Source organism: Grampus griseus (genome assembly GCF_964374135.1).
Source record: "Grampus griseus genome assembly, chromosome: 3".
In the NCBI taxonomy this organism is placed as follows: domain Eukaryota; kingdom Metazoa; phylum Chordata; class Mammalia; order Artiodactyla; family Delphinidae; genus Grampus; species Grampus griseus.
In genome coordinates this window covers 29,462,842-29,484,521 of record NC_139019.1, presented here as the reverse complement: position 1 = coordinate 29,484,521, position 21,680 = coordinate 29,462,842, and the positions used below count along the sequence as shown (strand labels likewise).

General features: G+C 35.9%; 1 protein-coding gene across 5 annotated transcripts in view; it reads left to right on the top strand.

Annotated features, from left to right (window-relative positions):
• Positions 1 to 20,373, top strand: part of RANBP3L (RAN binding protein 3 like) — a gene marked incomplete at its 5' end in the record, with an annotated part of 47,102 nt that extends 26,729 nt beyond the window's left edge. For 4 of the 5 annotated variants that reach the window (XM_082651040.1, XM_082651038.1, XM_082651037.1 and 1 more), the window contains 10 exons: positions 2,534 to 2,605; positions 2,945 to 3,084; positions 6,339 to 6,442; positions 7,552 to 7,636; positions 10,205 to 10,307; positions 10,656 to 10,786; positions 12,383 to 12,503; positions 14,146 to 14,288; positions 17,262 to 17,451; positions 19,739 to 20,373. In XM_082651040.1, the coding sequence (XP_082507166.1) occupies positions 2,534 to 2,605; positions 2,945 to 3,084; positions 6,339 to 6,442; positions 7,552 to 7,636; positions 10,205 to 10,307; positions 10,656 to 10,786; positions 12,383 to 12,503; positions 14,146 to 14,288; positions 17,262 to 17,451; positions 19,739 to 19,782 (1,133 nt within the window). In that variant the 3' untranslated portion in view covers positions 19,783 to 20,373. The remainder of the gene's footprint in view (positions 1 to 2,533; positions 2,606 to 2,944; positions 3,085 to 6,338; positions 6,443 to 7,551; positions 7,637 to 10,204; positions 10,308 to 10,655; positions 10,787 to 12,382; positions 12,504 to 14,145; positions 14,289 to 17,261; positions 17,452 to 19,738) is intronic. The other variant, XM_082651039.1, reaches the window with a different exon arrangement.
• Between the last annotated feature and the right edge of the window lie 1,307 nt (positions 20,374 to 21,680).

The window sequence follows — 21,680 nt, the reverse complement described above, 5'->3', positions numbered from 1 at the left end:
TCCCTATTCCCTGAGATACAGCAATATTGAAATTAGGCCAGTTAATAACCTTATAGTGGCCTCTAAGTGTTTGAGTGAAAGGAAGAGTCACATGTCACTCACTTTAAATCAAAAGTTAGAAATGATTAAGTTTAGTGAGAAAGGCATGTCTAAAGCCAAGATAGGCCAAAAACTAGGCCTCTTGCACCAAACGGTTAGCAAATATGTGACTGTGAAGGAAAAGTTCCTGAAGGAAATTGAAAGTGCTACTCCAGTGAACACATGAATGATAAGAAAGTGAAACAGACTTATTGCTGATATGGAGAAAGTTCTAGTGGTCTGGAGAGAAGATCAAACCAGCCACAATATTCCTTCAAGCCAAAGCTTAATCAAGAACAAGGCCCTGACTCTTTTCAGTTCTGTAAAGGCTGAGAGAGTTGAGGAAGCTGCAGAACAAAAGTCTGAAGCTAGCAGATGTTGGTTCATGAGGTTGTAGGAAAGAAGCCATCTCCATAACATAAGTGTGCAAGGTGAAGCAGCAAGTGCTGATGCAGAAGCTGCAGCAAGTTATCCAGAAGATCTAGCCCATATCATTAATGAAGGTGGCTATGCTAAACAACAGATTTTCAGTGTAGACGAAACAGCCTTATACTGGAAGAAGGTGCCATCTAGGACTTTTCATAGCTAGAGAGGAGAAGTCAAGGCCTGGCCTCAAAGTTTCAAAGCACAGGCTGACTCTCTTGTTAGGGACTAATGCAGCTGGAGACTTTAAATAGAAGCCAGTGCTTATTTAGCATTCTGAAAATTTAAGGCCCTTAAGAATTATGATGAATCTACTCTGCCTGTGTCCTATAAATGGGACAACAAAGCCTGGATGATGGCACACCTCTTTACAACATGGTTTGCTGAATATTTTAAGCCCACTGTTGTGACCTACTGCTCAGAAAAAGATTCCTTTTAAAATATTACTGTTCAGTGACAATATATCTGGTCACTCAAGAGCTCTAACGGAGATGTAAAACAAGATTAATGTCATTCATGCCTGCTAACACAACATCCACTTTTCACACCATGGATCAAGGAGTCATTTTGACATTCAAGTCTTATTATTTAAGAAGTACATTTTGTAAGGCTATAGCTGCCATAGGTAGTGATTCCTCTGATGGATCTGGACAAAGGCATTTGCAAACCTTCTGGAAAGGATTCACCATTCTAGCTGCCATTAAGAACATTTGTAATTCATGGGAAGAGGTCAAAATATCAACATTCACAGGAGTTTGGAAGAAGCTGATTCCAACCCTCATGGATGACTTTGAGGGGTTCCAGACTTCAGTGGAGGAAATAAGTACAGATGTGCTGGAAATAGCAAGAGAACTAGAATTAGACGTGGAGCCTGAAGATGTAGCTGAATTGCTGCAATCTGATGATAAAACTTGAACAGATGAGGAGTTGCTTCTCATGGATGAGCAAAGAAAGTGGTTTCCTGCTCATCTAGTCCTGGTGAAGATGCTGCAAAGGTTGTTGAAATGACAATAAAGGATTTAGAATAGACTTAATTGGGGGTTTGAGGGGACTGACTCCAATTTTGAAAGAAGTTCTGTGAGTAAAATGTTATCAAACAGCATTGCATGCTACAGAGAAATCATTCGTGAAAGGAAAAGTCAACTGATGCTGCAAACTTCATTGTTGTCTTATGTTAAGACATTGCCACGGTCACCCCAGCCTTCAGCCACCACCAGCCTGATCAGTCAGCAGCCATAGACACTGAGGCAAGACCCTCCACCAGCCAAAAGATTATGACTCTCTGAAGGCTCACATGATGGTTAGCACTTTTTTAGCAATAAAGTATTTTTAAATTAAGATAGGTATATTGTTTTTCATAGCAATAAAGTATTTTTAAATTAAGATACATATATTGCTATTGCACACTTAACAGACTACAGTATAGTGTAAATGTAACTTTTATATGCACTGGGAAACCAAAGAACTTGTATGACTCACTTTATTGTGATACTCATTTTATTGCAGTGGTCTGGATCCCAATCAGCAATATCTCTTTGGTATGCCTACAATTCTGTTCTTGCAGCCAAGACCACAGTCTTATCCCATCAATTCACTTCACAGAAAAATGGCCTAGAATAATGGTCATCTTTACTTCTCTCTTCGAGTATCATTAAAGAGTGGGGAAGGGGCAGAATTTGCTAACAGTTTTATAACATTCTATAAGAAATATATATTAATGCACACAGATGGTTCACTACCAATTCAGAGTTTATAATCTGTAGAATTTCTCTCAGTATTCAATTTCATGATTCTAAAGAAAACTCCCTATTTCACTTACGACCTAATTTTCACTTATTTTTCTGAGTAAAAAGACTGTAGCGAAACTCACCTTGCCATCACACTTTTTAAGCAGAATCAGTGCTCTCATGAGCACCGCCTATTACTCTGTTAGTGCCAACAGCGACATCTACTGGTGAGTTCAGTGCAAGACCGTTAAAACAGTAGAAACTGACTATAGGTTTAAAAATTTTTGTAAACATGTTTTTTACAGTGAAGAAAAACAATGTTTTTATGACATCAACTTTTGTGCAAAGGAATGTTGATATGAACAGTGCAGAACAAGGTATGTAGCTTCTCTTTATTACAAGAACCTCAGAAATTTTGTTTTACCATCCATATCTTAATCTCTGTGTGTGTGTATGGTGGTATGGTGGTTGAGTGACAAAACATGAAGGAAAGCATTTGGTAAGCTAAGTCCCATGATCAAAATGAATAGTTACTGGGTTAAAAGTAGGCAGGAAGAAAGTACCAGGCAGCTCACTGGCTATTTTGACTTTGATTAGTTAACATTAACCCCTCATTTAATCATGACTTTAGAAAATTAGCATTAAATTAGTAAAAAACTAGAGAGGAAAAGTATTTCACTGAAGATATATTGACCCTTTCATTCTGTTATTTTAAGGTCCTGTGAAACATTCTGAACATGTTCTAAGACCTGCTATCTTGCAGCCACCTCAAGCTCAAAAGTGTATAAAAGTAAGAAAAGCATTTGGAAACGATGTGCTGGAATCCTGCAAGAGTAGAGAAAAAAACAAAAATAAGGTAAGAAAACCTCCTATGGTAGGAATGACCTCAATTCCCCATCCTTCTTTTGGTAGATTGTTGTGGGTCCCCATATCCGGAATTAGGGGCTGCCTGACCTTTGTTCTGTTGCTGAAGCAGCTACCAGGCTGGAAAAACAGCTGGACAAGATAGCCAAAAGCCCTCAGTAACCTTATTAAACTTGTCTTCTTAAACTGGAGGGTTGCTCCCGGGAACAAGTCTTGCGTTATCTCCTAAGCTGTAAAGCTGAGTCCTGTGTAGTGGGGACCTTTGAGGGTCTTGTCCTGGTGCATTGATCCCATGTGAGAATAAGGGAGCAATGCGGTGGCAGGGGCCAGGAGTCAGATGTCAAAAAAAGGAAAGGGATTTTTTTTGTATCTTCAACTGGTGGACATGCTAGTGTGGCTTCCCTTCCAGACCCATCTTCATGGAAACAGGAGTAACGAACTACCTCCACAGTGTAATTGGGAGGGCTTGGGAAGCCTCTGGAGACAGAAACAAATTCTCTCTTCCAACTGAATCACTTGCTGTGGGCCTTTCTAAGGAGATATTCATTTTACTCTGGCCATGCAGATATGGGCTTGGGGATATTCTGTTGCTATAGTTCTATCTGTGTCTTCCAGAAGCAGACACTTGAGAGGAAGGGAACACAGGATCAACAGGGTGGAATTTGAGAGTTATTCCATCAGTCATTTGCTTTCAGCTAAACTACTGAGGGTTGATCACCTGGTTTTGGTTTTTTTTCCCAGACCGAACATGAGGACAGTGACACATGCAAGTGTTAAAATACCAATCATTTAATCAATTCAGTGAAAATAATCCAATTGGTACTAATCCTACCTTTACTGCTATCTAACTGTGTTTTCATTGACACATGCAAGTGTTAAAATACCAATCATTTAATCAATTCAGTGAAAATAATCCGACTGGTACTAATCCTACCTTTACTGCTATCTAACTGTGTTTGCATTCTTAGACAAAGCACCCAACCTTCTCTTTTTTATCAGTGAAGTGAGGGAGTTGAACTTGGCCAGCATTTACCATCATTTTTTTTTTTTTTGCGGTACGCGGGCCTCTCACTGTTGTGGCCTCTCCTGTTGCGGAGCACAGGCTCCGGATGCGCAGGCTCAGCGGCCATGGATCACGGGCCCAGCCGCTCCGCGGCATGTGGGATCTTCCCGGACCGGGGCACGAACCCATGTCCCCTGCATCGGCAGGCGGACTCTCAATCACTGCGCTCCCAGGGAAGCCCTACCATCATTTTTATATTTCCAAATCTTTTTCTTTGTTAAGACATGATTTAATGAGACCCATTATGAATTTTAAAAATCATTTCATCATTTATGCATGATATATGATGTGACTTTTAGATATAACATATTTTAAATTTCAAATCAGTATTTTATTAAACATTTTCACTTAAATATAATCATCACTATATTACATAAATTCTTTACCTATTTAAGGAGTGATACATGTTGTTTAATTTGTTTTAAAGTATGCAAGAAAAAGTATTATGTGTTAACTAATTTCTAAAATGTTATTACATTGCTTTTGATTTTGGAATGGCATGTTCTATAAATTATAGATTAAAATTTTTATTGCACATTATGTCAAAAGTTGATCAATATTTATTTTTGCCATGATTTTTTGAAATCCTGCATTGCATGTATTTAAAATAAAATTTGTAACACAATAAAAATAAAGGGGGCTTCCCTGGTGGCGCAGTGGTTGAGAGTCCGCCTGCCGGTGCAGGGGATGCGGGTTCGTGCCCCGGTCCGGGAGGATCCCACATGCCGCGGAGCGGCTAGGCCTGTGAGCCATGGCCGCTGAGCCTGCGCGTCCGGAGCCTGTGCTCCGCAATGGGAGAGGCCACAACAGTGAGAGGCCCGCATAACGCAAAAATAAATAAAAATAAAGCATAAGATAAATTTTCAGGCTATTGTTTATAAGCATTTCTTCTTGAATAACTTATTAAGGGCATAAATAGAACTTATTCCTAATAAGTGAAAAGCCTAATTGGATATGCCCATCATTGAATTTTCTCCATTGAATGATGATTTTTGAAGATCTAAAGACAAACTATATATAAGATGTTATGTCAAATGGATAATTAATATGAACCTGCTGTATAAGAAAATAAAATAAAATTCAAAACTTAAAAAAAAAAGATGCTATGTCAGAATTCTGACAAAATGTTATAATTTATAGATCTAGTAAGAATTATCTGTAGGTGAATTTTATAGAACACTTATTTTTATGATCTTTATTAACTTGTATATCAAAATTAGAGCAATTTTCATTCATCCTGTCATTAGTTTTGGTCACTTATTGCATGTAATTCAAATAATATATGCCTAATAACAACTATCTCAACCAACATAGAGTTAAAAACTACCATTTTGGCTGAGATAAATCATCTGAGTGACTGAGTCTTAAGCATGGACTTTGATCTTTGCTAACCAACGGCACATACTCTCTTGACACATATTTCTCAGCTCTCAAATTCTGTTACAAAGGGAAAAATACTCAAAATTATTTTTATTGATTGATATAAAATTAAAGTGGAAACAGACCCCATTTACCTTTAAAGATAGGAAGTCCCTGCAACATCTTTGAAAATCCCTGGTGGAGGAAGGGATGTGTCCACAAAACACTGAGGACACTAGATTAGATAACAGATAGGGGCTCCTTCCAGATCAAAAACTGCTCACTCCTTCATTTATACATTAATGCAGGTAAGGTGCATATGTATATACACATCAGATGGAGTAACTAACTGACTTAGTTACCAGTCGGAAGTTTCTAGAGGAAGAGATGGAGTTTTCTCTCACACTGGGTGGCCATGATGGTGAAGGTCTTAGGGTGTTTCCAGGGATTAAATAGTCCTGAAAGATATTTACTAATCTAGAAATGAGAATTAACTCCCCTTGGCTAAAGGGGTAAAGGTAACAAAAGGAGGTGGGATTTCTGAATGTTCGCGCTCAGTCTGGTGTCAGGCAGACCCAGGCTCGAATATCAGTCCCCTTTCCTTGTTGCCCAGGCCTGCCCCCATTATTTAAGCTTGTTAGGTCAGTTTACTTACCTGTAAAATGTGTTTAGAAGTACAAAGTGTATAGAGTTGTTCTGAGGAGCGTATGAAATAATGTATATAAAATGTTTAGGGTAGTACTTGAACAAAGTAAGTTTTCAACACATTTATATATCTAGTAAGGCAGTTTAAATGAACTTTTTGATGGATTTTTTTCTTTCAGATTTCTGAGGAGAACTCCTATTTGCTAAGTGAAAATTTACCAAGTGCCAGAATTTCAGTCCAGCTGTCTACTAACCAGAATTTTTTAGGTCCTACATCAGTAGGGTAAGTTAGTGATGGGGAAACAGGTGGTGTTCTTTCATTCTTGCTTTCTTTTATCATTATAACCATTTCCGGGAAAAAAGTTTCTGACATTGTACAGATAAAATGCCAAGATTTCTGTTTGAAAGGAGATTTTATAAATATACAAATTTAAAATGTTTTTTAAAACATCTCTAATTTAAAAACATTTTAAAATATTATCATATTGATATTGGATCATCTCTATTGTCTTGTTGACTTGGGTAAGTATGTTTCAAATAGGTACAGCTAAATTTTTATTTAGTTAGGCATTAATTATTGGCTAATAGATTAGCCTTTCCATGGCATTCTTTCTTTCCCCTCTTTTAAATTATTGCTGGCATTATTATTTATTAACATAGGTTGGATAGACAACAAAGAAAGCAGTAGAAATATGCAAAGTGAAAGTTAATATTTCCTAGCATCACCAGTGATGAGGGCATGTTTGATCTGAGAGAAGATTACAACTAGCCGTGGACATTCTGGACTCGCGATTAGGGCCCACGCAGGTACCTCAGCCCTTACCTACTGTGCACGTTGGGGATGCAATAGGGATCCCGGAGTCCATCTGTCAACAAACAGAGGGCTGCATGTCTTTGAGTTTCTCATTATGCAAAACACTTAAAACACTAAAAAAAAGTTTCTGGGAGGGAAAAACCAAATTAAACCACTGCACACTCAAGTATAACTGAGAAGATAGATTGGCTTTGCTTTTGCCCTGAGATCTTGGATCGCTAAAAGCATTGGCCAGTTGGGGAAAAGGAGAGTGGAGACTGGAGACTGGAGACGAGTCAGTGCTGGAAAAGCAAAAAGATAAGGGCTGGGCAGCTCCCCTGTTGATCACACAGCCCGTTTGGACTGGTCTTGGCCAGTGCTGTAAAAGCCGTCAAATATTTTGAATAGCATGCCTGGAAGTACCTATCTCAATTTTTCCATTATTTCTTATTAACTTCAGATAAACAAAAGTTAGCAGATGTTTTTATGCTTTACATAAATCTATTCAATCATCTGATTATTTCATGTGCTAAGGTTTAAAATGGCTATATTTACTGCTACTATATTTAAAATAGCAAATGCTTATTTCTTTTCCTTAGATGTCAACCAAATGAAGATAAGTATTCTTTTAAAAGCTGCAGTTCTGATTTCGTTTTTGGAGAAAACATGGTAGAAAGAGTTTTGGTAAGATTTTGGCAGATGTTTCTATTATTATACAGAGAGCTGTCACTTCAAATTTCTGAAGGCAAATTAATTAAGACAATGTTAAATTGGAGCATACTTTTTAATTCCTGAGTTCAAAGGCACATTTCCTGTCTTTAACTGGAAAGGTTCTCCTGGGAAGCAAGTTCTAGTTGTTAAAATAATAGACAAGAACCACAGAGGAAGGGAATTGTATAATTATAACATTATTACTGATAAGAAATACTAAATACTTTTTTGACTTGCATTAAACCAGAGGTACCCAAGGAAATCCCAGAACTGTCTGCAATAGTTAGATAAACTCAACTGGTCATGATATTTTAATACAGTTTTTCAATAGCATTTTTTATAACAAGATGCATTTAAAATCATTTGCCAAATTTTTCTCATTAACCACAACTTTCCCCTTCAAAATTTTACACTGAAAAGCATTATTATAACTTTTTTCTCTAGCTGTAAGAGGAAAATCATAGTCTTTTACTTGCCTAGGAGAATGTACTTGCCAAGTGGAACCCCCTGATTATTATTACCATCATCCTTAATTAATACTGAGCATCCTCCTACGTGAGGCAGTTGCTGCTCTGTCCTCCACAGGGCACGTTTCTAAAACAGAGCATGATCTACAGTGGGGAATTATACAGCCAAGTGGAAGTTGTGCAGCAAATGTGCCCATGGTTTTATCTGGTCCAACACATCTTTATACTCTTTCCACTTTCACCCAGACCAGAATCTTGGCTGAGACAAGACAAGGAAGCTAGCTTGTCTCAGGGCTATTACATGAAGAATCCCACGGAGGATGTACAGATTTTAAAACCTGTGCAAGGGCTCAGAATAACAAAAGGACCACCAACTCATGAGGCCTGTTTATTCCAAAATTTTAAGGGCTTTCACAAATCAGTTACTTTTAAGATCTAGCTTATTCTACACCTGCCTCAGGCTTAACCCCAATTCCAAGAGAAGTATCACAGCTTCTCAGCTTTGAGGCACCCTTCTGCCACTCCCAAGATGGTCAGCTCCAGCAATCCTAGAGCTGTTGACCTACACCTTTGGATGTGAACCAGAATGGACCAACTTCCAGGCAATATATTTAGGCACATTTATTCTAGATTAGTCGCAGCTTCTGTACGATGTCACAGACACAAATAAAATACTCTTCAAACCTCATGGGATCAACTTTAACATTCAACTCATTTAACAGACATGGATTGTGTTCTTATGATATATAAAGCATTGGCATTGGTCTCAAGTTTGGTGGCATATTACTATCATCTGGTGAGCCTTCAGAGGACTTATGCCTGGCCATCTCCCCTAACCAATTAGATCAGGATCTCCGTGGGTGAGGCCAGGTGTCAGGAGATTTGAATATACAGCCAGGATTGAAAACCACCTGGGTAAGTGGTTATGCAAAGCTAAAGAAGACCCTGTCCTCTAGAGACGTTTATAGTCCAGTAAGGGAAAGAGAGAGATACCTATACAAATGAACTACAGTGGGAATTACAGATTTGGTGTGAGGAGGTAGGTACCTGTGTGCATTTCCTATGGGCGCTTCAACTGTGACTTACAAAGGAACCTGAGCTTCCTGTCTCCTTAAGCTGATAACATGCTAGGATAGCAGGAGCTGTAGAGATCACCTGTGTTTGTCCTCTAGTTGATCCTGTAATCCTGTGGCTGTGTGATTTGGGGGCCAGGATGCCCTCTTGATTTGTTTGCTGACCATGTGCTTTTAAGAGTGAGTCATTAAACTTTCTGTGCTTTAGTTTCTGTTTTCTTAAAATGGAGATAGTTACACCCATCTCTACCAATTTTAACAGATTATCTTGATGTCCAGTTAAATAATGTGAAAGAATCTTGAATTAGTAAGGGAAAAGATATAAACCCAAGTTCTGAAGTATTGTCCAATTCTCCCTGTTCTGCAGGGAGCTATGCAGGGGGCTGTACAGGTTATAAATGGCATGGAAATTACTTGGTCTTTCTTCACACAGGCATTGATTACAACACATGTGCGAATCCCCAGGTACGCAGCCTTAAAAATTGATTGTTGGCAAAAATTGTCTTAGAGGAGAAGTTAGGATTCCTTCTGTAGTGATGATGTGAGACAGCTAGTGGGTTCTTTGGATAACTTTTTAGTTTTTTAAATGAACTGGATAGAAAGAGTGGACTGTTGAGAATACTGAAATACCTTGAAAAAGTGACAACAGCTGCATCTCCCCCTAGGCATCAGGTTGGTGTGGTGGTAGCATGGGACAGCTACTACCTCCTTTTGGGTCTCGAAAAGCTTTCCCATTGCCCCTGGAACTAGATGCCACCTGAAGTAGGCTGGTGGTAACTAGATTGTTTGCTGAGATCAGAACCAAGGTCTTCTAATAATGGGGAGGAAAACCAAGGTCTTCTAATAATGGGGAGGAATTCTCTGTTCAGCACAAAAGGAGCCCAAAACAAAAACAGAGCTTTTGGGTTTGTTTGCCACCCTGAGAAGAACAAAAGTATCTCTTGGCTTACTGCAAATATATGGGGATAAAATTAAGTAATACATCTTTTTCCCCCACTTAGGGTACTCAAAAACTCACTCAGCCTCAACTTGAAAATGATTCATACATCAAGGAAAAACCATTCAAATTCACTTTAAAATTTCCTATCAACGCTCCAAACTCAAGTAAGAATTATTTCATTTGTAAAACATCTGATTCAACTGGTGTACTTCCTGTTTTTCCATGTCATTTGTTTAATATCTATAAAATACAAAAACAATAGCCCTGTGTTTTAAAATGTTTGGTGAAGATTAAAGCATATAAACATGATATATAAGCTTTAATAATTGTTTGACTTAATGATATGTGGGATCATTAAAGAGATCTGCCTCAACTCAAGCAGTTTGATTTTTTGGGAACACTCATTGTTATAAAAAGCTAAGGCTAAATGCATGTTAACAGGGGCAAGAAAGAACTTTCACAGTAGGGAAAATGGGGCGTTTTATGTGTTCTTTCCCCCTATTTTCTCTCAGGAACAGACTCTCTTAAGAATATACCCCTAACTGAATCAGCTGCTGCTTTCTCTTCTAAACCATCACCAAAATGTTTGCTGGAGAAAATTGATGTCATAACCGGGGAGGAGACAGAACACAGTGTGTTAAAGGTCTGTGCCTCATGTATTGCTCTTCCTGGCCGCACCTCCATGTGTGGAATAAGCTACCCTTAGCAGAGACAGCTTGAAAAATAAAGGCAGAAGTATACTTTTCAGAAAGACTGAGATGCTTAAATAAAAATGTTACAGGCTTCCAAGGATTATACCAATATTTGTTGTATTCTTACATTTATATGTGTAATTTGCAGGAAAATGGATTGCTGTCTTTACAACCACGCCCGTTAGTCCCTTAGAAAGAAGACAACCAAGGACCCTGCCTTAAAACAACCTATATTTTACACTTTTCATGTCAGCTTTTATAATTTGTTGTTATCATATGATTTAAAATTCTATTTACACTGAAAGTTAAAAATGCAGATAAGATGAATTGATTTCAGTTCAAGATAATAAAAGGGTTTTTTGTTTTCCTTTAAAAGTTCCTTTTTTTACATTGAAGTAGGGCTGATTTACAATGTTGTGTTAATTTCTGCTGTACAGCAAAGTGACTCAGTTATACATATATATACATTCTTTTTTAGATTCTTTTTCATTGTGGTTTATCTCAGAATATTGAATATAGCTCCCTGTGCTATGCAGTAGGACCTTGTTGTTTATCCTAAATGTTCTTTTAAATCAGTTTTGAATTTCACATGAATCAAGAATTTCACAGATGTAGTATATAGTATCACACCTAGGATTCAAATGTTGAGTGGTATAGCTGTCAATCTAGGCATATAAAATGTAATTACTACAACTTAATCATTTTCAACAAAGCACAGATTTCCCTTAGCCTTTCTCCATCTGTTTTACCCCAAACTCTCTTCATTCCTATTTTCTTCCCCCTTGATCTACTGATACACTTACTGTACAAGTGTGTCTCACAGCATAACTCTCAGATCAGATTAATCCCAGATTCACTGAAGTAATCACTAGGGGTGAGGCCCTGACATGATATATTTTTAACAAGTCATCTAGGTGATTCTTGTACATAGTAGTATTTGAGAACCACTGGTAAGCATTAAATTATAGTATGGTACTCTGTGGTATCACATGCTAGTTCGGATGCTGTATTTGCTAAAATTTTTAAAGCATACAAATAATTCCATGATTCCTTAACTTTCAGATAAATTACATAATTCAAATAACATTGTTTAATTTATAAGTTGGTATATACAGATATATTGTTAAGTGAAAAAGAAAGATGTGGAAAGTATTTATGGTATTCTACCATATGGTATTCTATTTTTATAGAAAAAATAGGAGAAAAATATATACATATTGGCATGTATATACACACAAATATCTCTAGAAGGATAAACAAAATATTAGCAACAGTGATTACCTGTTGTAGGGGGTGAAAACTGGTAGATGGGGAACTAGTGTTGGTGGGGTTACTTTTCACTTTGTACATCTTTTTGCTTTTTAATGTTTGAACTATTCAAAAACTGTATTGTTTCAGAAGCTAAGTAAAATTTTAAAGCTGGCTTAGAAATCATTAACAAAGGTTATTCTGGTAAAGTATCAGACAAATAAAAGTGTTATAGCATAGGAAAGAAATCACTTTGAAAAGTTTTCTATATTTTGACATTTTAAAAAATTGTCCTTTAGATCAACTGCAAGCTTTTTATATTCAACAAAACAACACAGTCCTGGATTGAAAGGGGCAGAGGAGCTTTGAGACTGAATGACACAGCAAGCAGTGATTGTGGAACATTCCAGTCAAGACTAAGTAAGGAATCATTTTGTAAAGCGAGTCAGTATTTCTCAGGGAAATTTTTCCAATATAAGTACACATCATTTTCTGGAGATGTGTTATGTGTCAATAAATTAGACTGCTGTCAATAAATTAGACTGCTGTCAGTAAATTAAACAATTTTTTTAATGTACTATAGGAGTTTCCTATTTAAAGTAGGCTCTGATGTCAGACTATACAGGTTCTAGTTCTGGCTCCATTACTAACTGGTGACCTTGGACAAATTACTTACTCTCCTTCTGCCCCAGTTGCATCACTTTAACGTGGAAATAATAGAAGTCCATGACTTAGTGAGTGTGAGAATTCAGTGAGATGATGCACGTAAAGCACCTATGACCGAGCCCAGCAAACACCTAAATAGTAATCATTATTATTTAAAGGAATGTGATGAATTTATTTTTGAAGTGGAATCGTTTTTCTAAAAGAGAATATTTGCCCTGTAATTTATTCTTGGCATTCTAAACACAGTGTGTGGGTTGGGATGAGAGGTCAATTTCCAAGTAAATAAAGGTGTGTGGTTATTGAATCCTTCAGGCAGAGTGTTGGTCAGAATTTGGTCAGCCAAACCAAAAGCCTGAGGAGGTTTCTGGCATCCAAAAGACACACTGGGCATTGTTCAGAGGTCCAAACTGAAAGTAAGCACAGGCAGAGATCTGGGCCGGGGTGGATGGGTTTACTGGTCAATATCAGGTGGTCAAATCTTGTGGAGGAGACCACAAGTAGAAGCTGGTAAATGGATATCTGGTGAGTTTCAGATATCAATCTCAAGAAGTGAGTAAGGAATAGAATAGAGACTAAGAGAGTTAGGAGCACTGGCAAACAGGTTTCTAAATAACCTGACTATCATTCCCAAGGCAGGTATTAGCCGTTTTCTACTCTGGTTTAATTTCACTCCTTCCACTACTTGCCAAAAAAATGCACAAAACAACTTTTCTTTTAATTATACAGGTAATACATGTCCATTACAGAAGACGGAAAATATGGATCGACAAGAAGAAAAAAAATTAAATTACTCATAGGCCTATCTTCCTGTAGTAGCTAGCTTCTGTCAATAAAATATATTCTTAAGGACTTTGTATACAATGAATGTATACAATATATTGAAAAATTTGTGATAAATGGTGTTTATAGTACTTTGTAACCTGATTTTTTCTTTTGCATAGTATGCCATGGTCACCTTTCTACATTAATAATTATCTTTCTTTAGTATTCTTAATGAGTTCATAATATCCTCAATAGCTGTACCATCATTTATTTAACTAATTCCATTTTTTGAATGCTTAAAGTTTTTGTTTCAGTTTTCTCCATTATAAACAATTCTTGGGTAAATATTCTTCAAATCATTATGTCCTCAAAGGAATTCTAAAATTTAACCATTTTTTAATATTATAGTAAAAAAATATAGCATTTTTAGCATTTAAGCTAATAAAAAGGTCCTCCAACATAATAAAGCCCAATTTGTAAACCAAATTATAGTCAATTAAATTACAATTTAGTAGTGACAATAGAGTCTGAAAAACAACTACCAGATTTATTTGCTTTCCAAAATGGCAAATTCCTCTGAAAGGCTAAGGAATCAACTGCTCTAAAGTCTGATAAATTCATCTTCCTATTTTAGTTATGCACAATCAAGGCAGCCTGAGGCTGATTCTCAATAGTAAACTCTGGGCTCAAATGGAGATTCAAAAAGCAAACCACAAAAATTTACGAATAACAGCTACTGATTTAGAAGACTATAACATCAAAGTGTTTTTAATTCAGGTAAGTGACAAATTTTAGTGATAGAGGTTTATCCTACTATATTTATAGATCTCTGCAGTCACATTTGTTTTTTTCATTTTATTAAAATAACCTATACCATTAGCAAAAAATCAGCCATTTATTATGGTTGTTTACAGTCTAATATAAGACCTAAATTTTGCATGAAATTTAGAGATTAACAACAGTTCAAAGCAGTCAATTGGTACTGGTCCCAAGACATTTGTATTGGTATATGCTGTCAAACCCCTACATTTTTCTTTACTATTAAAATTATGTCAACCATCTTACTAAATTCCAGAGAGACTACTGTCAGGATTGGCTCCTAGGAGGCCAGCAGAATCCACACCCTGATGCTTACACTGCGTGCTGAAATTGAGGCTTTGAAATCACTGGAAAGGAACCAGTGAGAAATGGAAAAACACAGGGCTAGCAAGTTAAAACAACCAGTCCAATAGCAAATTCCAATTCTGGATATGAGTCAGTCTCCAAGGTAACAGGATGGGAGCACAGCTTTAGCTGTTCCGGCAGCAGGAATGCTTGACCTCAAATACAAGATCCAGGCAAAAAAGACAGAGATGACATGAATCAGGCGAGAAAAAAGGCTGGATTTCCCCCATAGGCCGAGTCTCAGAAGACTTGAGAAGACTGAATATCTAAGCAGCTCAGGTAGAAGATGACAATACAAGTAAATTGGCTTCCATATAATAATGAAAAAACAAAAGTTGGCAAGAGCCCACTGATGAAAAACCAAAGGTTTTATTAACTACCTGTAGGTGCACTGTTAGGTATAAGTGATGTTGAGTGTTAAAATCTTAGAGTAAGATGTCTAAACCCTGTTTACCATTTAGGGAGATAATACTGGATACTCTGCTAGGCCAGATGCCCCTGTCTTTGAGTGGGTAAAGCAGCCTGTCTGAGATTGAGACTATGATTAGATTCGATTAGATTTAACTATGACTAGATTCTGCGGCTCAATATCTGGCCCATGCTGACTTTTTAAACTGTAGGATAATTTTTGGAGATTAGCAAACAAAATGCAATAAAAATCACCCAAAATTCCACTCCCAGAGATGGTCACTATTAACATTTTGGTCTTATACTACATTTTAGTATATACATGTATGTGTGGGTACATATATACATGTGTACCATACTGTACATACTGCATGACTTTCAGGCAAGTTATTTAGCCCTCCTAAACCCGATTTTACTCATCTGCCAATGGAAGACAATAATAATATACTTTATAAAGTGATTGAGAAGATTAAATAGCTAACATTTGATTGTGAAATACACATATGTAACCTTTTCACTTATCAATGAAAATGAGTGTTTTCTGTTATTAAATAGTTCATTCTTCAAGAATTCTTTTATAGATGAAAATAAATTCTGTTCTATTATATACCATAATTTATTCCATTAATCCTGTTTTGTTAAATACTTAGGCAATTTACTATGTTCATTATTATAAATTCTGCAAGGAATTCTCTATGTACATACATGTTAATTCTCTTGGGAAAAGGTTTTGACTTGTCTTGACACATTTATCTCCAGAAAGACTGAGCCAATTTTCATTCTCACCAGCATTTTCTTATGGTACTTCCTGGAAATTATTTTTAAGCATTGCAAATTTGTTGTCCAAAAATATATATATATTATTGTGCTTTTACTTCTTGTTCTGAATTTCTTGAATGAAAATATCTGAATGAATTTGGCTATATATATATATATATATATATATATATATACACACACACACACTAGTGAAAGGCATATTTAAAATGTAATGTAAAAAAGTCAAGGCAGCAGAACTGTATTTATATTTCAATTACATATATTTTCAGTATTTGTTATTAATTAACCTACTGAAGAAAAATTACACCCTTGTACTTAATATAAAAATTAAATTGGTCAAGAGTCAACAAATATTTACTCAACATCTGCTATGTAATATCTAACATAATATGAGAAACAAAAATATTTTATTTAATGTGTATTTTTTTCCCTAAAAATCATTAAGGTAACTTAATAACATACAAAAGAAAAACCATATTTTAAGACCCTTCTCCCCAAAAGTTGGCATGTAGTTGATTCAACCCTCAGTTCTTGGTTTTGAAATATTTGGTAGCTCTCTGAAGGATTAGCAAAGAGAAAAATTTTCCCAGATTTTCTTTGAAATTGTGAAAAGATACAAAAATGTAAGCCACTGACATGTTACCTTAAAGAACACTGACTTTGATGACAAAAACGAAGTCCCAGCCAATCTGTCAACTAGCTGTTTAAATGCAGACAAGCTGTGCCTTTCTGAGCCATAATTTTCTCATCTGTAAAGGGAAAAGGAAACAAGTATTTACTGAATACCTGCACTATGTGCTTTTGCTAACATAAATGGAATAAATAACCTAAAGTTTTATTATAAGGATTGAAAAAATAAAAGGATATTATAACAGCAAATGTTATACCAATGTTCTTGTTACCATCATTTTTATATTAATAGCAACTGTAAAAATAGAAAAGTACTGAAAGCAAGGACTTCTGATGTGTTTATGGTACAACATCATAGACTATTCGAATGAGCTCTGCTTTTCTACAGAGCTATGCAGCTTGCAGGGATGTCTAAGCAAGTGATGTAAAGGAAATGAAAGTCTTTTTCCCCCAACCCTAAAATTTTCTACAGTATAACACAGTGAAGGAAGGATGGTCTTAACAAACAAATTCAAATAGAAAATTTAAATCACAAAATTTCATTTTCTCAATTTAAAATGCACAAATTGGGACCTCATAAAATTATCTGCTCTAGGATTCAATTTGGTTGAAGATGAATTGGCTCTTTACCCTTTAGTTTCTAGGATTATTTATATTCTAGATTTATGTCATATAATTCCTTCCTTATTAATAGTGAAAGGTTACAAATGTGTAAAGTGTGGCTATTATTAAGTTACTTATATTAACAACTTAATTTTCCTCTTGCAGGCCAGTGCCAAAGATACAGGATGTATGCATGCAGCAATACATCACCGTCTTGTTGCACTTCGAAGCTTCTATAAGCAGAAAGATGCAAATCAAGCTGAAAGCCAGTCAGAAACAGTCCTCCAACAATTTAACTGTGATAGCTGTGATGAGGATGAGGATGATTTTATCCAAGTCACTAAAACTAGATCAGGTAAAGAACTTTTTTTTTGTTAGTTCAGAGATTTAAGAAAGAAATCTTATTCACAACCCTTTTATATGAAATAGATTTTTAAAAAGTGGAACTTGGGCTTCCCCAGTGGCGCAGTGGTTGGGAGTCCGCCTGCCAATGCAGGGGACACGGGTTCGTGCCCCGGTCCGGGAGGATCCCACGTGCCGCGCAACGGCTGCGCCCGTGAGCTATGGCCGCTGGGCCTGTGCGTCAGGAGCCTGTGCTCGGCGGCGGGAGGGGCCGCGGCAGTGGGAGGCCCGCGTACCGCAAAAAAAAAAAGTGGAACTTGTCTGTTCAAAGTGGGCAGGGGTTAGAGCCCTAGATGTTTGCATCTGAGAGGTGGGTTTGAAAATCACTGTCTTCTGCATGTGGCCTTCATTGGGATTTCACCAAAAGTCAGCCTTATTGTAATACCTGCACATCATTTGCATATACATTTCATAAAAGACCATATTTACAATGTAAAGTATTAATTGCTACACTGAAACTAACCAATTATTAATATTTCTCTTCACTTGTTCTCATTCTCCTATTATTGGCCATAATAGAAGAAATTATAAATACTCGTAATGGAACCAGCAGGCAAATCTGGCTTATTCCCTTTTTGGAATTTGACTGTTTTATTTTCAAAGACCTTCTTTACCTGGGGCAAAAGGCGCTATTTCTTTTATTACAACCGGATTCATGAATTGAACAAGGTTGCAGTGGAACCACTGGTTAATGGATTTCTAGGTTTTAGTGCTTGTCCTGATGAGTGAATTTAAAACTAAAATTCATCATTATTTTTGGAGAAAACCATTGTCAAGGAAATAAGAAGCCCAGCTTTGTGGGTTTTTAAAATAATTTTTGTTGGAGTATCGTTGCTTTACAATGTTGTGTTAGTTTCTACTGTACAGCAAAGTGAATCAGCTATACGTATACATATATCCCCTCTTTTTTGGATTTCCTTCCCATTTAGGTCACTACGGAGCACTAAGTAGAGTTCCCTGAACTATACAGGTTTTCGTTAGTTATCTATTTTATACATAGTATCAATAGTGTATATATGTCAATCCCAATCTCCCAATTCATCCCACCCCCCTTTCCCCCCTTGGTGTCCATACATTTGTTCTCTACATCTGTGTCTCTATTTCTGTTTTGCAAGTGAGATCATCTATACCATCTTTATAGATTCCACATATATGCGTTAATATACGATACTTGTTTTTCTCTTTCTGACTTAACTTCACTCTGTATGACAGTCTCTAGCTCCAGCCACATCTCTGCAAATGACCCAATTTTGTTCCTTTTTACGGCTGAGTAATCCAGCTTTTTCATACAGATGTAGCTATTCCAATAAGTCGTCCAAGTATTTTCAGTAATATTTTCATTTAGCCCTGAATTCTGCTCTACGGAGGACTGACAAAGGACTTACAAAAATAGTGTGTTAGCAGGCATTTTCCCAATTTTTAATCATTTTAAATCTTAAAGCTATTTTAATCATACATAATTTAGGAATCTATCAAACAACATGTGCAGAACTTGATGAAATAGCTTCCTTGGCCTAATACTAAAAGTGTAGTTAAGAGGAAAGATGCACAGAACATGCAGAGCAGGATCATAACCTGCTAGACTCAGTGAGCCAGAGAACTAAGCGGATATGATTCTTCTTGTTACTATTAAACAAGAGGTTTAATTTTTTTAAAATGTATGAAATGTATAAATAAAAATTATTATAATGTTTATATTGTCACAATAAAATGGGATCTATTAGAAAATGGGTTGGTATCCATGAAAAAATGTTAACTTGCAGTTAGGATTAAATGGCAAAATTATTTCATCAACAAATGACACGTTTATGAATAGAATCTATATTCTACCATATTCCATTTTAGGAAAGGGGTGATATGCAACTATCTTCATACAACATGAGAAACAATGGAAATAAGGCCAAGTAAATGCCAATCTTATGAACCCATCCTCTCCCCTCCTTACTTAGTACTTTCTCTAGGAAGTGTTGCACACAAATGTTAAATGTTATGGAAGCAAAAAAATGTCTGACTTTTTAAACTTTGTTGCCCAGGAATTAAGGAAAGGTTTAATTATCTGAAAATGTCACATTTAAAATTAGGAACATTTCCAAACGTTACTTAAAAATATGCAGATTATATATATTTTTTATTTCCTTGCTAGTAAGCATATTCATGAGTATTCATGTTCAGTTGTATTCCATATTAAACCTAAATGAATACAATATTGTATAATAAATTATTTTAAATTTATATCACAGATTCTTCTAGGTGGACCCACAGACAGTCGGTTGCCTGTTCATGAGTGCTACCTACTATAAACATGAAAACATCTACAAAAAGATCACCTTACTGAAAAACTCTAAGCCATCCTAATAACTAAATGAGAAGATCCTATTCATTCCTGGAACAGTTTTTATAGAAAGGTCCAAGAAATATAATTTGTTGCAATTAAAATGTTTCTCTGTGTAGTATAATAATTCTGAGGTTTTATATTTTGATTATTGTGGAGAAAATGGCAGAATTTAAGAGACACATGGCCTTTGGAAGTTCAAAATTTTTCATTTTTGAAGAAGTTAATTTAGAATAAGATTTGGTAACTAATTTGGACTATTCATCACATTGATGGATACAATAGTTAAAATTATAAATTGCTGGATTTGATAAATATCTAAGATATTTATTTTTTCAGTCATATATTGTCTGGCCATAAAACAAATATTTTACAAAACTTCCAGAGTCATTTCTTTGAAAAATGTTATAACTGCACGTTAACATGTTATTAAATCATGTTTTTCTTCTGGGAAATGTGTATTTTCATTTAACCTTTGGACTTCCTAATTCTATAATATTATATATTCATGGTATGAATTCCTTTAAAGAGAATATCTGTTCTTGCACTTGTATCTATCGCACCTTCTATATGCTTGACTCACGGTCAGTATCCAATATTTGTTGAAGGAATGAACAAAATACATTACCTATGTATCAAAACAGTAACTATACGAAAAGTGAAATATGTTAACTTGTTCTTTGCTTTATTTATGTAATTAAATTGTCATTAATATTCTAGTAGGTGAGGCTGTACAGAGACCTTTTATAGCCAAATGACCTTTTTTTCTTAAATGCCATTATTAAGGTAAAACACAGTAATTTCAACAGTTGTGCAACAGAATTTTGATGTTCCTCTTTTGAGATTTGTTTCAGAGACGCTTCAGGAGTTACACAAGTAGGGGCCACCACCTCACTGTGTGCTCACATGATCTCTTTCTTGTGGGAGCACGGGGAGGCGGTAGGGAGAAAAAGACAGCAGGTTCTCTGGTGTCTCTTTTTATAAGGACATTAATCCCATCAGACCAGGGCCCTCATAACCTCATCTAGCCCTAATTACCTCCCAAAGCCCCATCTCCAAATACCATCACATTGTGGGGTAGACTTCAACATATGAATTTTGGGAGAACAAACATTCAGTCCATAATAAGGAATAATTCACAGTACAAAATGATTTCTGAAAACGTTCTGAACAGTGACAACATATTTGGGATAAGAGTATAGCTTCATTTCTACTTTGAAGAACAATATTCACATGGAAGTATACATGTGAATACATATTTTTAAAAAGTTACATTACTTTATTATAGTATATACCATAGATAATAGTAAAAGCAATTATATATATGCATTTATTGTCAAATCTAATGCTTGAAAGTTTAGCATATGAAAGTTGAATTACTCTTTTAGACTATAATTTAGCTAGTATGTTATAATTGATGAAAGTTTTGCTTTCCCTATCACTAACTATAACTTAGTAAAATTTAGCTACTGAGTATTTAACTTTCATTAATTCTTCTAGTGACTCCAGAAGAAATACAGTAAATAAAATCCTTTACTTCTAAATTAAGCAATGACTCAGGAAGTGGAGAAGAAAAGTTAATGTAAGAGAGGAAGAGAGAAAAGGTTGAGAGAAGGAAAAAAAAAAAAACAGTAAAGAAGAGCTCTAACATGAAAGGAAGAATAAAAAGAATGGAAAATCAGAAGTTTTAAGTGTTTTCTTTTTAATTCTAAAAGAGTGACTCTGATGCAGAACAAACTCGGAGGAAAATTTTCATTAGAAGCATAGTATAAACAGGGAGACATTTGGAGAAGATATTAAAGAATTGGTTCTCTTATAAGATCTTAGCTGATATGGGAACATTGGGATTA